At 35.1% G+C, this 18,166-nt stretch overlaps 1 protein-coding gene across 8 annotated transcripts in view; it reads right to left on the bottom strand.

Moving 5' to 3' along the window:
• YTHDC1 (YTH N6-methyladenosine RNA binding protein C1) overlaps positions 1 to 18,166 on the bottom strand; it is a 38,804-nt gene that overhangs the window by 7,729 nt on the left and 12,909 nt on the right. For 4 of the 8 annotated variants that reach the window (XM_069594238.1, XM_069594239.1, XM_069594242.1 and 1 more), the window contains exons 5-11: positions 13,161 to 13,250; positions 12,642 to 12,695; positions 11,968 to 12,062; positions 9,748 to 9,856; positions 9,521 to 9,638; positions 2,257 to 2,341; positions 915 to 1,081 (exon numbers count right to left, since the gene is read on the bottom strand). In XM_069594238.1, the coding sequence (XP_069450339.1) occupies positions 915 to 1,081; positions 2,257 to 2,341; positions 9,521 to 9,638; positions 9,748 to 9,856; positions 11,968 to 12,062; positions 12,642 to 12,695; positions 13,161 to 13,250 (718 nt within the window). The remainder of the gene's footprint in view (positions 1 to 914; positions 1,082 to 2,256; positions 2,342 to 9,520; positions 9,639 to 9,747; positions 9,857 to 11,967; positions 12,063 to 12,641; positions 12,696 to 13,160; positions 13,251 to 18,166) is intronic. The other 4 variants (XM_069594240.1, XM_069594241.1, XM_069594244.1 and 1 more) reach the window with 1 other exon arrangement.

The following is an 18,166-nucleotide window of genomic DNA, read 5'->3' as shown; positions in this document are numbered from 1 at the left end:
ATGCAAATCTACTCAGGGTAAGGTGTTGGGTGAAGGGCTTAAATCAGTCCTTTGCAAAGACTTCTCCAATTCTGTAACAAGTTAAAACCCCTTTTCCTGGAAAATGCTGTTTAGTTCATAAAGTAGTGATCAACAACCATGGCGATCCTCTAAAAAACACTTTTAAGTCCACAGGTACTGCCAGCATCTGGAAAAGCTGTAAACAGACACAGCAACAGCCCTTCTTTTTGGTTTGTTGCCGGGTCTCCCAGGGCCACTTGATCCCCTTTGGAAAGAACCTATTGTTTTCAGAAGCTCAGCAAGATGTGTGAATTCACGGGGTACATGTTAGACAATATTGAGAATGGGGTTAACACATCACGATGGTAAAATCTGAAATAGTCCCAACAATGCTCCTCTTGAATATCAAAACAACTTAAAATATTTTATCCTCTAATAAATGAGGCGTCATCTTCTGAAAAAATAATAGTGATCCTTTATAAAAGTCCCATATCTGATAAGGCTTATCCAGAGACACACCTGAAAGAAAAGGCTTTTTACAAAATATTAACAATTTTTGCAAATAAAGACTTCCTCCTCTTCCTCCTTTCTAGCCTGTTCTTAGCAACAAAGGCCTACCTCATTTCAATGATATACATTGGATTATCAGATTACTATCTAATCTAAACTGGTTATCACTCTTTAGCAGATAATTTTTTCTGCATAAGGAAAGATCCCCATTTTCCTCTTGAAAAATGACTGAGACCAAGGTGACCATCTGAAATCCTCAATGAAGCCACAAACTAGTCCATGCAGCTTGATTTGAGGATTTTCTCTTTCTTCTTTACCGCAGGACAAACTTTTGACGAATCACATTCCTCCATCATGTTATTCTGATATATGTGCCTATTATCAGTCCAAAGAACGTTTCTAACCTTCCCACATCCCGGACTGGTTCTCGACGGGATGGTCGTCCTCTTGATCGGGGCTGAGAATGCATTCTTCTCTTGTGACGCATTTTATGAATGACCTGATACAAGTCAATACTTTCATCAGGGGGAAATAGAAGACAAAGCTGGGTTCCACATTCAAGTTCAATTTCCTGGAATAAGAAAGCAGTAATTTACAAAATGAAAAAAGGGAGAAACGTCTGATAGACTTGTTCTATTTTCCTGATGTACAGAACAAAAACAGGCTGACTTGGAGGTTTCCTTCCCGAGGTTGATGATCACATGAGATTCGAATCAACTTCCTTGAATGATTTAAAAAAAAACTTTTCAAAAGTGTTTCATGTATTTATGTAAGGGGAAAAATGGTTTCCCTGGTGGCTCAGACAGTAAAGAATCGGTCTGCAATGTGGGAGAGCAGGGTTTGATCCCTGGGTTGGGAAAATACCCTGGAGGAGAGCATGGCAACCCATTCCAGTATTCTTGCCTGGAGAATTCCCATGGACAGAGGAGCCTGATGGGCTACAGTCCATGAGGTTGCAATGAGTCAGACACAACTGAACGACTAAGCACAGCACAGAATCTGCAAGGTTAACTACAGAATCTGTGACAGTCACCTCTGTAACAAAGGAATATTTCTTTGTGCAAAATACATTAAGTATCAGGACGAAGTCATCCATCTAAATATAATGGAGAAAAAATATTTAGTGTGTGTCAACAATTTTCATGTTTATGAACTGCAAAATGCACTGAAATATATTAACAAGGGCAAATTAAAATATGGGCTTTGTATAATTTTTATTTTAAATTACCAACATTTTCACTTATGAGCAATAAAAACTTGGTTCAAAATTACATTTAGAAAACTAAGGGTCACAGGCCTACATTTATTTTAAATCACGGCAAATTTTTAATTTCATCTACAGACTAGACAACCTGCATATACACACATTCATCTCCTTTTAATAAAGTTTCTTTCTATTCAGAAAACTTCAGTAAAGATGTTAAGTGGCATTTATAAAATGTATCAGAATCTGTTAAACAGTAATAATACAATGAAAAACCTAAACCTAAAAGGTTTTTAAAATCATGCCAGTTCTCTTCAAAAACTTTTCCTTCAATTGTATAAATCAAGTAGCACATAAATCTACCTTTCTACATTAATGGAAGTCATTCAATCAGTCATAATTACAGTAATCACAAACTCCAAATAAGAATATTTTCCCCAATCATTTCCAGAAATTCATTCAAAAATGGTTTTAAACTAACTTTCAATAAAGATTTCTATAAGAGTGATTAAATATGTTTTTTAGAATCAATTAAAACAAACCTGTCCATCACGTCCAATCTTTACTGGCTTATGTTCATTCCAAGGATTGGTGAGATGAGCTGACTTAGTAAAGGGTAATTCACGCCTAAACACAAAGTGATATCAATTATATTATTTTGCAGAATCTTTTAAAGACCTTACACTACTTTAGTAGTGAGTTCCTGTTAATCATGACTTAAATGCGACTAAATAAGATAGAGATTACTTCCCAGAAACAAAGCCACATTCAGAGACACACTTTTCATTCTCCTATATTCTCAAAAAGGAAAAAAAAAACAAAAAAACAAAAGCTAAATATGCTTAAAAACATGAGCTAAGACACCAAGACAGTTTGGTCTCTCTCAACTTTTCTGAGCCTGAGTTTCTTCATCTTATAAGGATAGCGCCACTCTCTTCAAACTTGTTTTAGGTAGCTTGCAAATGAAATAACACATCAAATGTTTACATCTTACATCTATATACTAAAAATCTTGTATATTTTAATAACTGATCAATAAAGAGATGAACTTTAACCAGGTAGTTAATACCACATGAATACACGTTCCCTACCCTTGGTTCAAGACTGCTTTCCCAGATTCAATTATCCTCCCCTTTTGCTAAAGCAATATTCTCTACCACACATAGAATAGCTCTTGATAATACAAAATTTTATATTATAAATTTACATATTCACATGTATTAATTATGCACTACCTCTCCTCTTACACTACAATGCTATACTTCATTTATTTAATTATTAATTGGAAACTAATTACTTCACAATATTGTGGTAGCTTCTGCCATACATCGACATGAATCAGCCACGAATGTACGTGTCCTCCCAGCCTGAACCCCCACTGCCACCTCCCTTCCCATCCCAACCCACCCTCTTTCGGGTGGTCCCAGAGCACTTGCTTTGAGTACCCTGCTTCATGTCCTCTATTTTACATATGGTAATATACATGTTTTAAGGCTATTCTCTCAAATCATCCTGCCCTCGCCTTCTGCAACACAGACCAACCAAAAGTCTATTCTTTACATTGCTGCATCTTTTGCTGTCTTGCATTAGGGTCGTCGTTACTGTCTTTCTAAATTACATATATATGCATTAATATACTGTATTGGTGTTTCTCTTTCTGACTTACTTCACTCTGTATTATAGGCTCCAGTTTCTGAGCCACAGGGCAAAATAGTCTCAGCAAGTTTAGAAAAAAAAAAATACCCTGCATTTTTATAGCACAACAATGAACATAAACATGACATGTAATAAATACCTGTTGCCAAAAAAATCAGAAATTAACATCATTCAATGTTTCATCTATTTGTGCATAAAGTAAATTAAATAAATGCTTTAATTAAAGAACTATATCTACAAGTAAAACTGCTCAAAAGACATACAAAGATGAGTACGATAAAAGCTTTAATTCCTAACCTTTTTTCAGCTTTCACCAAACAATAAATAAGCACACACAAGTAAAAAGAATGAATACCATAAGCAGAGTATAGAACTTTTGCTTTTAATGTGAATGGTCATATTTATCTTGGCAAGCAAGAAAGAAACAAACAGAAATGCTTCGTGGTAAAGGTGGCCTAAGGGAGAAGCCTGAAAGAAAAGTGACTTGGGAAAAGTCATAGGTAGAAAGGTAAAGCAGAGATACTTCTGAAGCAATGAAAAGGACCTGAGGGAAGATATAACGGAGAAAAAAAATTACAAGCAAATGACCTGGTCCAATGGACAAGCTATACAACCATTTACTTCTAGCCTTATGCGAATTTTTTTAAAGATGAATATTAAATGCTCAAAGTTTGGACTTTTTTAAACCTCAGAAAATATTTTTAACATCTACAGGAAAAGATTAAAGTTACAAAGTGGCATGATCTGTTGTGGTGGTGATGTCAATGTATGGCAGAAGTGAGCAATGAGTGGTGAAAATAAATGCCCACTAGAGCGACTGAAGTGACTTGGCGGCAGCAGCAGCAGAGCAACTTCACTTTCACGCCCTGGAGAAGGCAATGGCAACCCACTCCAGTACTCTTGCCTGGAGAATCCCAGGGACAGAGGAGCCTAGTGGGCTGCTGTCTATGGGGTCGCAAAGAGTCGAATACGACTGAAGTAACTTGGCGACAGTAGCAGCAGCAGATACTACTAAAAGGGCTGAATCTTCATCTAAAAGACATCTTACCTTACACATCAAGAGTGGTTCAAGAATGTATACAAATAAAAATATGTGTGTACATATATATATATATACACACATCCCCACCCCGCCACTTCAGGGAGGGCTGGGAGGAAAGAGATCATCATTAAGCTAGACTAAATCTATACCAAAGCCTAGAATATCCAGACACAGATCTATAGTTAAAAACTGTATTTTAATAGTTTCTTATATTTTTCTTCTAAATTGCCAGTTAATAAGTTACAGAAAGGAATAACCTACAACCTTCCCTGGTGGCTCAGATGGTTGAGTCCACCTGCAATGCAGGAGACCCAGTTGGGTTCTATCCCTGGGTTAGGAAGATCCCCTGCAGAAGGGAATGGCAACCTACTCCAGTATTCTTGCCTGGAGTTCCATGGACAGAGGAGCCTGGAGGGCTACAATACATGGGGTTACAAAGAGATACAACAGAACAACTAACACTTTCACTTTCAACTACCAAAGCAAAGGAAGGTTTCAAGCTATTATTGCACAGAATTGTCACTGTTATTTAAACATTAGCCATGGATTACTCTTGGTCCCAAAAAAAGGCTTTGAGCTGGTTGAGTCACTTGGGGTTAAAATTCTTCGGTGGCTCTTTGATGGCACTGGTTCTAACTGGATTCCAGAGACATGTGCCCACTGTTTTGACAAATTAGTTAATCTCAGCCTGAATATCACAGCCTTAAGTAAAACAGGGCTCAGGTTAAAACTAAGAGAAATGGTACCTCTGTGGTTATCACGATTATAGAGCAGGCATCCTAAAAACTAGCTTTTAAGCAGACATGTAATGAAGAGGCCTACATATGATTATCTCTACTGTGAGTATTCTAAGTAACATGGCAGTGATTCTCTACTTTGAGGAGCTTAGTAAATGTGACATATTTAAAAAAAGAACATGAACTGTACACAGACTGCATGTACTAAATAATAGGTGGTCATTAAAGCTAATAGGAATAGCAGAGAAACCATGAAAGAAAAGAGAAATGGGTTATTTGGAATGGACATGATACGGGTGACGCTAAAACACAGATATAATTCTGGTTGAATAATATTTTATAATTTTAGTCTTATTTTGATCTAACTCCCAGTGGCAACTTAAATGAATGACTTTTTATGCATGCTTCCTTCCTCATGTGCTACCATGCACCATCTAGTCTTAAAAACTCAAGTGTGCCTTACGGGGCTTCTCCGATGGCTCAGCGGTAAAGAATCCACCTGCAAATCAGAAGATACACTAGATTTAGGAGACTCAGGTTTTATCCCCATGTTGGGAAGATTCCCTGGAGGAAATGGTAACCCGCTCCAGTATTCTTGCTTGAAAATAATCCTGTGGACAGAGGAGTCTGGCGGGCTAAAGTCCAAAAGGTTACAAAGAGTTAGACACAACTGAGTGAGTGACCATGAGTGTATGCATACAGGTTTGAGGCGCATGTCAGGATCCTACATTCTAATAATCAGACACTACTGATGCAAGTGATCCAAGGGCCACATTTAAAAAAAACTCAGAGCCAGTTATTAAATCCAAAAGGCACTTAAATAAAACTCTAGTAACTATAATATCTGATTTATATTTATTAAAGTTTAATCCTTTTAAACTGGATCATCGAAAAAGCAAGAGAATTCCAGAAAAACATCTATTTCTGCTTTACTGATGATGCCAAAGCCTTTGACTGTGTGGATCACAATAAACTGTGGAGAATTCTGAAAGAGATGGGAATATCAGACCACCTGACCTGCCTCTTGAGAAATCTGTATGCTGGTCAGGAAGCCAACAGTTAGAACTGGACACGGAACAACAGACTGGTTCCAAATAGGAAAACGGAGTACGTCAAGGCTGTATATTGTCACCTTGTTTATTTAACTTCTATGCAGACTACATACATCATGAGAAACGCTGGGCTGGAGGAAGCACAAGCTGGAATCGAGATTGCCGGGAGAAATATCAATAACCTCAGATATGCAGATGACACCACCCTTATGGCAGAAAGTGAAGAACTAAAGAGCCTCTTGATGGAAGTGAAAGAGCAGAGTGAAAAAGTGGGCTTAAAACTCAACATTCAGAAAACTAAGATCATGGCATCCAGTCCCACCACTTCATGGCAGATACATGGGGAAACAGTGGAAACTGGCTGACTTTATTTTTGGGGGCTCCAAAATCACTGCAGATGGTGACTGCAGCCATGAAATTAAAAGACACTTACTCCTTGGAAGGAAAGTTATGATCAACCTAGATAGCATACTGAAAAGCAGACACATTACTTTGCCAACAAAGGTCTGTCTAGTTAAGGCTATGGTTTTTCCAATAATCATGTATGGATGTGAGAATTGGACTATAAAGAAAGCTGACTGCTGAAGAACTGATGCTTTTAAACTGTGGTGTTGCAGAAGATGCTTGAGGTCTCCTGGACTGCAAGGAGATCCAACCAGTCCATCCTAAAGGAGATCAGTCCTGGGTGTCCATTGGAAGGACTGATGTTGAAGCTGAAACTCTAATCCTTTGGCCACCTGATGTGAAGATGACTCATTGGCAAAGACCCTGATGCTGGAAAAGATTGGGGGCAGGAGGAGAAGGGGACGACAGGATCAGATAGTTGGATGGCATTCCTGACTCAATGGACATGAGTTTGGATAGGCTCCGGGAGTTGGTGATGGACAGGGAGGCCTGGCATGCTGTGGTTCATGGGGTCTCAAAGAGTTGGACACGACTGAGTGACTTAACTGAATCCTTAAAACACCAACAGTTAAAAGTAATTCTCATTTCATGTGGGGAACAGTTCAAGTGACTTACCCAAGGAAGTATCAAAGTAATAACATCATGTGCCTTCTCAGAACTTTCAAGTACTATAAAATTACTCTTGAACATACTTGTGACTTTTTCTTTTTAAAGCTGTAATTTTTTAAATTTAAAAATATTCTTTTCAGGTAAACCTTAAAACTTACTTAAAAATAAGAATTACTACCTAAAATTTTGCACAAAGTGCTAGAAGGATGGACTATTTTAATTTTTACCTCTTTTGTTGCTAATATAAATAAGATAGTAAAACTGCCAGTAAGTCAATGAGGGAAGAAAATGAGACAATAATCTGTGTATAAATTAATATTCCAAAACTGAGAAATTTCCTTATCAATAATTTGAAAATAAAAGTTAGGTAAGTAACATCCAAAATAAAATTTGCTACCACCAATCTAAAACTGGGTAATTACTTTTCTTCTATTCCTAAGAAAGCATCATCTCCAAATATCTTTCCGTAACACCAATAATGTCTCTAGTCATAAAACCATAGACTTAGCAAGCCTTTCCTTTGGCCTTTATCTATCAAAAAAATTATAAGTAAAAATGTCTTATCTCTGAAAAATAACTTGTCTTCCTTATAAACTACCACCAGATTTCTAAACTTTGTAATTTTGATTGGTTAATTTTAGAAATAAAGAACTACATTTTAAAACCCTGGGTACAATGGAGTATGGGAATATTATCTATAGTCTCACCATGCTAACAATGCATTTCAATGTAATTATGTATCCTTTCATCTGTTAAATCTTTCCATGTTACCCGTATTACCTTACAAACCATAATTTACGTAACCAATTTCCTATACAGGAGAATTTAGATTGCTTCTAATTTCTCCCTATAGAAAGTAATGGTGATATATTTGTATGTATCTAGCATTTCACTACTCTATTAAATATCAACATAGTTTGCTGTATCACTGCCCGTGCATTTTCTTAGTTCCTCACTGTCCCAAAGTAAAAGTTTAACTCCTTAGGCTGACCCACCTTAATAATAATTTTTGCCTTTTGTTGTTCTCTTTACTGACTTTGCTTCATTAAAAAGGTGGCTCCCAACATACCCCACCTCCCACCCCCAAGGTTTCTGATTTCATGGTTCTTCTCTGTGTTAGTTCTCCTGTGTGTTAGTTTGCCTTCCTGAAAACGAATAGCTATTTTTCCTTCTTATCTAATTCCTCTATCCCCCTCAAAATCCACCTAAGTCAACTTATAATACCAAAAAATCCATATGGTCCCTTTCAGATAATTCTTATTTAACTAAAATTAATTTTACAAGTAGTAGATTTGCGCATGCCAAGATCACTTAAATAACTAGCTTTTCAGACTGCTGAAATACCTTTTTAGGCCCAAGATAGAGTCACTCCTGCCCAAGGTGCCAAACCAGCAAACTGAAATTTAGGTAGCTTTCATGTCCCTGTAAATGCTCCATTTGACCAGAAATGCAGTATGTCCTGTCAGCCAATCCCCAAACATGAAGACAGCTCTGGGCTTCCTCATCCCAAGCAACGCTGACAATGTTACCCCACCCAATCAAATAATCTCTTATTAGTATCTTTCTTGTTCATTATTATTTATCCTATAAAAGCTTTCTGCTTTCACCCTGGCTGGCAGTTCTAGACAACAAACTGTCCATTTCCTGAAGTGTTAAGTTTTTTTGCATTATCTAAACTGACTGCTTTAATCATTTTTTTTTAAATAATGTATAATCATTCAGTAAAGTCAAAAAAAGTAGTAAATAACTCTAAGTTCAAAATAAGTCTATTTTTATAACAAACATTTAAATCTTAATTATTTCAGTTTCAAGGATCACAATGCTTACTAACATGACTTTGCTAATTTCCTTAAAAAACACTACTTGTTCACAACTAAATTAGTCACCTCCAAAATGTTATTTAGCCACGCCAAAGAGTGACTATTTTCCCACTTTACAGTAATAAAATGTCAAGTTAAACCACTAAATATAAATGTTAAATAACATTCCAAGCAGTTGTCTGGTTCATAAATTTCTGCTATGTTACTAACACAGAGAACCAATGAAATACATAAAACTCTTGACTAAATCTTTGCCCTATTCACCTTAGATGATAAAGGTGATAAAGTATATAATATTATTTTTACTTTCAACATTGGTGAATAAACCCCACAGATCCCAATCAGATTAGGAGTAAGACCAAAAAAGGGGAGAATAATTAGGATAATAAATTACAACTACATAACTGTAATGTTAACATTATCAACTGGTAGCCCACTCAAAACAAGGGCAATTTTAATTATCTACAGTGAAGTGTATAATTTACCTGCAAATCCAATCTATTTTAAAGACACCTCCCAGCATTTTAGCACTCATTCCTGCTGGAAGTACCCAATGTATAGGAGATCCTCCATGATGTGATTCTGAAGAAAGTCTTGCAAATCCTAAGGGAATAAATTATAATGTATTCATGCAAATATAATTAATGTTTTTACATATCCAAATTATTTTTACCTTGAAATTTCCCTTCAAAAATTAACACTGAAATTTTACCTTGAAATTTTCCACTCTCTCTCACAGAAAATATTAAGATAACACTCCTTGCAGATCTGAATGCAACATTCAATTTCTTCTCATTTACAGGCAGTGTAGACCATACACCCTATATAAATGACGTGAAGATCACAGATTGAAATTAATATAAATCTTTTATGTTTCCAATTATATTTGCAAAAGACCAAGGCTACCAATAAGCTATTATGAATAAAGGTCCTATTTATCAGCAATCAAAATAATATAATACTCGGGAAAAATATGGAGAAAATTAACCAAACTTAACAAAAATATTAAAACTACAACTGAAAACACATGAGGGCAGAAGGTGACCAAAACATATGAGCTAGAATTTTATACAATAAAAACAATCACCAACAGTTACTCTAAATTAGAACCATTTACTACCAGAAAAACATTTTGTTTGAAAGTGAATCACAATGTGTACATTTCTTCTTTAAAAATTGTGTCTAGACTTTCAATGGCTAAGTCAGAGATCTCTTTTGGTAAATGTCACAAAAAATGCACTTGAAAATATGTGTTATTTCCAAATATCTCTTGACACTGATTTCTAACATAATTCCACAATAAGAGAACAGACTGTACGATTTCAATACCTTTAGACCATGAAATTTTTCACTTTGTTTTACATCCTTGGATATGTTCCAATTGTCTCCTGGATTATAGTCTATGGGAACATGAATAGAATTTGTACCCTGCTATTGTGTGAAACTGTATAAATCTTAATTATGTTGAATTGGTTCATAGTGCTTTTCATGTCTACTATACCATTCTACTTTTGTATATTCACTCTATTAATTTTAGAGTTTAATACTGAAACTCCAACAAAAAAAATCTTAATTCATCTCCTTAAAAAGTTAACTGTAATCTGTAGTGGAAATTTTCCAATAAATGTGTTATCCTAGTTTCATAATTTAAAAAAACAAAAACAAAACTTGCTCAGGGACTTTCCTAGTGGTCCAGTGGTTAGGACTCTGCATTTCCACTGCAGGGTACACAGGTTCAATCCCTGGTCAGAGAACTAAGATCCCACATGTAGTGCATCAGGGCCAAAAAAAAATTTAATTAAAAAAATAAAATAAAAATAAGTAAAATAAAAACTGCCTAATGATGAAAAAATATGTTAGTAAACCACAGGGAAGAATTTCTATTAAGTTTGAATCATTTCTCTTTTCAATTTAAGTTCAAATTTTCATATACCAATAGTTTGAAGACTTGTGTTTTATGTAGAGCTGGAACACAGCTACCATTTCCAAAACATTTTAATCAATTCTTTCTTCATGAAAGATTAAGAGGCAGAATGGTAAAGTAAAGCAAAAGCTCCAATTCAGTTTGATCTGCTGATACATACTAGATCTCATTCACATTAGATGCTTAAATACTTTTGCCTAAATCCACTTCAGCTAAGGAACAGAATAAATTTCCATTAGATAGTTATTTGGCATATTATTCCTTCCATCTGTAAAATTTAATGGGTTAACCTCAAATCAGAAATACAGGATCATTAATACTGACAGAAATATCTTAAAAAAAAAAAAAAGTTTAGTTTTACCTTTCTTGAAGTCAGTGGAAACTATGTTAAACCAAAAATATGAAAATACTGTAATACTTTGTATAAAAAGTAGATGTAGTTTACAGCAAAGACATTAGAAAAAAATTAATGTTACAACATCTGACAGCAACCAGGTACATCCCTTTTGTAAAGGCTAGGGTAGGCCTATAAACTGAGTCTTCTCTTTTCTTTGAAATCCAAGTGATCTTACTTTTGAGATTCTCCATAGAGGAACACCTTCTTTCCAAGAAAACCTCAAGGTGGAAAACAAGCAGTAACATAAAACAAAAACTGGCTGACTAAAGAACCTTTTTAAAAAGTGTTGGTATAATAAGCTAGCAACTTGAATAAAGAAACACAAAACTTGAACCACTTCTGCAGTACAATGTATAATGAAATATATTCTTCAAATATTGAGTAATTTTACTTCTAAACTCATCTTTAGAAAATTTAAAAGAAAACTTAAAGTTACTACTTGGGTTGCTTAACCAGTCAAAAAAAGCAGATCCTGCAGGGCAACTGGGGGAAAGAGCTTTAAAGCTTTAATGAATATTACAGTATCTCATGTACTCAAGTGATACTTAAGTCCACCTTCACAGTTAAAATTTTCAAGGTTAGAATAGTTTCAACAGAACTGATGCTAATACCTTAGCTTTGGCAAGGGACACATTCTCATGGTTGTTACTCTTTATGAGAAAAAATCTTGCATCCTGTAGAACATATTTGAGTTTACTGGTTTGATCTGAAAAAAAGAAATCCAAACTGATTAACCAGACGCCATTATCACACAGAGGAATTTAAGTTGTACTAACTGAAATTAGCCCTCCGCAACCCAGCTAAACTTTTAAAATTCATAATCACCCATTCAACCTGAAAAGCTAAGCCACAACACGTAGTAAAGCAAAGCTAAGAAAAGACACCAGCATTTTGCAAGAAGGCAAACCTAATATAGTAATGTTCTGATATATCAGATCCATATTTTGTGTGAAAATAGCTATAAATTTTATGGATTTTTATCACATTAATCATTTAAAATTGTTAATAAATTCTTATGCTATTAAAAAATATATATATATTTTACACACACACCCCATCCACTCTGTCCAGAAACTAAGAGAGCTGAAGATGTTCGCTATTTTTCTAAAAGATATGGCAGTAAAAAGTGAATATGGAGCTCTGTGTAAGACATTATTTTTCCCCCCTTAATGCAATATATCAGAACATTACTACATTAAAACCAACTATTAATGGAGAACCAATAAGGCAAAATAATGACTTTAAAGCAGCATGCAATGAAAACAATTTCAAATTTAAATGATACCTTTTCGGACAGCACGAACGGAAGATGATAATTTCTCATGCTTCTTTTCTGAACCTGTATTTAGCCAAAGTACATTTGTTCAGATTGGGCTTTAATAGAGATAAGACAAAATTTCTACAGTCTTGTCACATAAAGTTCTCATTCAAGACAAATTATTCTTCCTGGCGCACCCACACACACAAAAAAAATACTTCTCAATGTGTACGAGTGTTTTGCTTTTTGGGTTGTTTGGATGTTTTTAAAAATATTTGAACAATTTCTCACTCAGAAAACTAGTCACTGAATCATCATCTTCCAAGAAAAAAAAAAAAAGTGAAATTCCACTTAAGCAGTAACAGAACAGGATTAAAATAATAAGAAAAAGCTTAGTTTCTTCTAGAATTATTACACTGAACATGCCAGAAATCAATACTAATGAACATCAACAAGTTCACGCTAAACTACAGCCTCCACACTTTTTACAGCAGATTACATTAGAATCAGTCAGATATGATCACAAATAAGAGTAAATGAGAATACCTGCATATGACTCCGATGCAGAGCTTCCACTTCTATCAAAAATAATAGGAGATATGCCTCTAGCTCTCTTTCTTTCCTTCTTTTTCTCATCTAAGAAAGAATTAAGACAAGATTTTTAAAAACATTACAATGTAAGTTAATCAAATAAGAATGTATCATCATGTCTGGATTTTCCATAAGTATTATTCATTACTAACCTCTCCTGACCTACTTAACTTCCTCAGAAGAAAGTGTTCCAATTCAGACACTGTTCAAAAGCTAAGCACATTTTTTATTTCTCCTACCAATTTGAATCAAATAAAAATGCACAGCCATTAATTAAAAACTACTTACCCTATATATAAAAGAAAGTCTTAAAAGTTTTGAAAGGGGGGAAAAAAAATTCTGCAAAGCAAACACTACTTTTCTTTCAATTAAATTTATGGTGTTTCCTCACACCAGCCAGAATGGCTGTCATCAACAAATCCACAAATAATAAATGCTGGAGAGGGTGTGGGAAGAGAACCCTCCTACACTTCTGTTGGGAATGCAAATTGACACAGCCACTATGGAGAACAGTATGGATGTTCCTTAAAGAGCATTCAGCCTGTATGACCCTGAATCCCACTCCTGGGCATATATCTGGAGAAAAATACGATTGAAAAAGATACATACACCCCAATGTTCACCGCAGCACTGTTTACAACAGCCAAGCCATGGAAGCAACATACAGTCCATCAACAGAGGAATAAATTAAGAATATGTGATACATATATACAACAGAGTATTACTCAGCCATTAAAAAGAATGAGATAATGCCATTTACAGCAACAGGGATGGACCTAGAGAGTGTCATACTGAATGAAATCAGACCTAGAAAAATATCTTATGACATCCCTTATATGTGGAATCTAAAAAGAAATGATACAAACAAACTTCAAAACAGAAACAGACACACAGACTTCAAGAACCAACCTATGGTTGGGGGTGGGGAGGTGGGAATGAGCGGAAAGGATAGTTAGGGAGCTTGGGATTGATACGTACATACTGCTGTATTTAAAATGGGTAACCAACAAGGACCAACTGTATAGCAGAGTAGGTATTCAGATCAATGTTATTCGGCAGCCTGGATGAGAGGGGAATTTGGGAGAGAATGGATACATGTGTATTTATGGCTGAGTCCCTTCCTTGTTCACCTGAAACTAGCACAACACTGCTAATCAGCTATACCCCAATAAAAAATAAACTTAAAAAAAAAATTACAATGTTCCCTTCTATGCACCAAGTATCACTGTTTTAAGTCCTCTTTTTAAAAAGTTTACTATCATTCTTCAGCAAAATTCCAAGTCTGATTTGAGATGTCCAATGAACCCCAGAACTCAAAGGTTTTCAACTGTTCAAAACAAAAAATTACACTAAATTAGTAACTCCCTTCTGGTTGCTACTGCTTGCTTCTGTGTCTTCAAATACATTCTTTTTGACCATTTCCTTCCTGAATTACCGCTTATTTTCAAATTCAATTCAAAATTTATCTCTAAAAATCTCAGTGATAGTCTGTATAGTGCTGTTAAAAAGCTGGGAATCTTTAATAGACAGAAAAGGTTTGTATTACTTATAAAAACAACTTCAAGCTTAATTTGGAACTTTATAAGCATATAAATGAAGACATAAAATGGAATTAGGCTTTCCTGTCACTGTTTATCAGTATTTTAATTGCATCATGATAAGCACCTTTACAGCTAAAAAAAACAAATATGATGGGAGAAAACACATATACTTATTTTTATAAAAATAAGAGAATGTTGAAATGATAATCAACAATCTTTCATATAAACTTCTATTTTAAAAGCTTTAAATAGATTATCTCCCTTAATCCTTAAAACAAACTCTTGAGATACATAATACCATTATTCTCACTTATAGAAAAGGAAACCTCAACTTAGTGGTGTGGTTAGGAAACTTGGGCAGGGTCCCATGGTTTCTGAGTGGCAGATCCTAGTTTCTAACTTGAAAGTACAAGCCCAGAGCTCTATTCTTATTAAGAGAATAGAAAAGATATTTTACTACTGTTCTTGAAAGTGGATTCTAAGTTTAAGCTAGTTTAAAGAGGGAAAACTACAAGGTAATAAGTTCCTTTTAAGTAAGCATTTGTCCCCCTTGTAATTTACTACTAATACCTTCTCCAAATAAGACTGTTAACAAGAAGTTTATAAATGATGCTGATGTTTCTAACTCTGGCAAACAGGAAAGGCAAGGCAGTACATACTGACACAATTTCAAAACCAAGCCCATTTAAAGCTAGCAACTGGGGAACATACTGCTGCTGCTGCTGCTGCTGCTAAGTCGCTTCAGTCTTGTTCGACTCTGTGTGACCCCATAGGGAACATACTGATGATATTCATGTAATTAGCTATAGAAAAAAGTATTCCTAGGCTTGCCAGCTTTGAATGAGGCCTAACTTTCAAGTTTTAAAATCCTCTCCCTTGGGGTAAACTGTTAAGACTTCAAAAGAAATTAAACTGAAGTTTTGGTACAAAATAACTGAAAACCTCAACCAGACAGATGAGAAACAGGAGTTTTTGTCACATCCCAAATCTCTTTCTCATCATGTCTGTTTTGTTCACTGACTACACATTCTTATATAGCGTCTAGCATACAGAAGGAACTGAATTCATTGAATCAATTAACATGCACATGAAGGAGACTAGAAAAATAAACTTTGTTTTAAAAAAATCATTCTAAATTATTTCTTTCAAAACGTCTAACATGTTTCTTTTACTTTTTCCTATTTGAACAGCTAGGGAATCTAAGCATTACAGGGTTTCCCTGGTGGCTCATATGGTCAAGAATCTGCCTGCAATGCAGGACACCCAAGTTCAACCCTGGATCGGGAAGATCCTCTGGAGAAAGGAATGGTGATCCACTCCAGTATTCTCTCCTGGAAAATTCCACGGACAGAGGAGCCTGGGGGTGCTACAGTCCATGGGGTTGCAAAGATTCGGACACAACTGAGTGACTAACATTTCCAAACATTACAAATTGATCACAAAAAATAATACAACTCCTATTGCTGTTTAAAAATAATAATTTATGATTCTAAGTACTAAAAGAATCTCAACTAAGATAATGCAGGAAAAATAAGAGAAGCAGATCTTGCCCAACAATTTTTATATAACGTTAAATATTCTATTACCATGAAAAATCTCCAAGGAGTTTTTATCTTTTTTGTACAACTAACTTCCACTGATCTTAAGTTTATGATCCCCTCTCCTATTATTCTCAGATCAAAAAAACAGTTCACCTAAAAAATAACCTTTAACAAGCACCAACTGTGTCACTTTTATTATAAAAGGAAGTTTCTAAAGTTCTGAGGAAAAAATAAGGTAAAATAAACCAGAGTCTAGAAAATTCATGACAAGGAAACTAAACTGTCATCCTTTGTATTCTTTTAAAGAGTTTCAGGTTCTTTCTCTTTCACAGTAACAGAAACTGCTCCGTGGTAAAAATAATAATATCCTGCATACTAAACAGTCTTTAAAACATGTTCCATGTAAGAGTTCTTCCAAAGAAAATCGCAAAGCTTCCTTTAATAAGGAAAGTAAGAGTTCCAGGTATCTCTAACAATAAATCTCTTTAACAGTTTTAATACCCAGGTTTTCTAAAAACCATTGGCTAGTAGTCAATACAAAATATCTAATCTACAAAAAAACATAAAAGTATGAATAAGTATCTTGCTAAGTATTAGCATCTAGGAGCTTATTAAAAATACACATGATTTTAGATCTGATCTATTTATACAATCTCCTTGGCGTGCGTGTTTACTCGCTCAGTCGTGTCCGACTCATTGCAACCCAATGGACTGTAGCCTGCCAGGCTCTACTGTCCATGGATTCTCTAGGCAAGAATACTGGGATGGGTAGCCAGCCATTCCCTTCTCCAAATAAGTCTCCCCTATTTAACTTAAATAAGAAACATTCAGGTCTAAGAAATACCATTCCTAATGTAGAGACCAAAAAGAAGATTCCTACAATAAAGTGTCCCCTACTTCTACATTTTCACACATTCTCCAAAATAAAAGAACACTCATTCATACTTTCAATGCAATTTGTGTTCTCCATCCATTATCATAAATTATAAATGCATATCCCATCAGTCTATGCAAAGTATGATGGAATAATAGTAACAGATTCCACAAGTTTTTTTTGTATTAAACCCAACTACCCATCTTTTCAGTTTAACTCTTTAACCACCTTCAAAAACCTAACTCCCAAACCTAGACTCTGGTGAGTAAAAGGCTAGCACTACTTCAGCTGCCAACTGGAGAATACCTGGCCATCTGCTCTAACATTTACACTATTAAGAATATGATTAACCAACAATGTACTACTAAAATGATAAAATTCTATGACGACATTGTAACTATCACATGTATCAAAAGAATAGAACTTTTCTTGTCTTCCAATGTTTGTTACATTTGGCCTATGTAGCAGATCTGATTGCACCTTTACATTAAGACAGCCATGGGACTAGAATCATCATTAGTGGCCAATGTTCTTTAAGGACCCTGACCTCTCCTTGCTCTACCTTCTGAATTTCTCCCCCAAAGAGGGTCCCTTCAGCCTACTGACTACAACTATCTACTATTCCTACTTTAAGTCTCCTGGGTCAGAGAAAGTGGCAAAGCATCTAGTATTCTTTCCTAGTCTCTCCTAAGAATTTTATACTCTTATTTTCCATCTAATATCTTTTACACCCAGCCCTCTGGAGGCATTGCCCCAGTCAGTCAACCCAAAGTTATAAAAATAAAACTTCATGCTCCCAAGAGAAAAACAAAGTTATTTTGATTTCCGTTGCCACATTATGGAAATCTAGAGGCATTTAACATGAAAATACTGTAATACCTAGCAGATAGGTTCCATATGAATATACTTTAAGTACAGCAGTGTTTAAAAAAGGTGGTGTCGCCTAGTATGTAACTCTAAGAATTTATAACATTAAAAACCTCAGATGTATTTCCTTATTAGAGT

This window comes from Ovis canadensis, chromosome 6 (genome assembly GCF_042477335.2).
Source record: "Ovis canadensis isolate MfBH-ARS-UI-01 breed Bighorn chromosome 6, ARS-UI_OviCan_v2, whole genome shotgun sequence".
In the NCBI taxonomy this organism is placed as follows: domain Eukaryota; kingdom Metazoa; phylum Chordata; class Mammalia; order Artiodactyla; family Bovidae; genus Ovis; species Ovis canadensis.
This window is presented reverse-complemented; position numbering and strand designations above follow the sequence as displayed.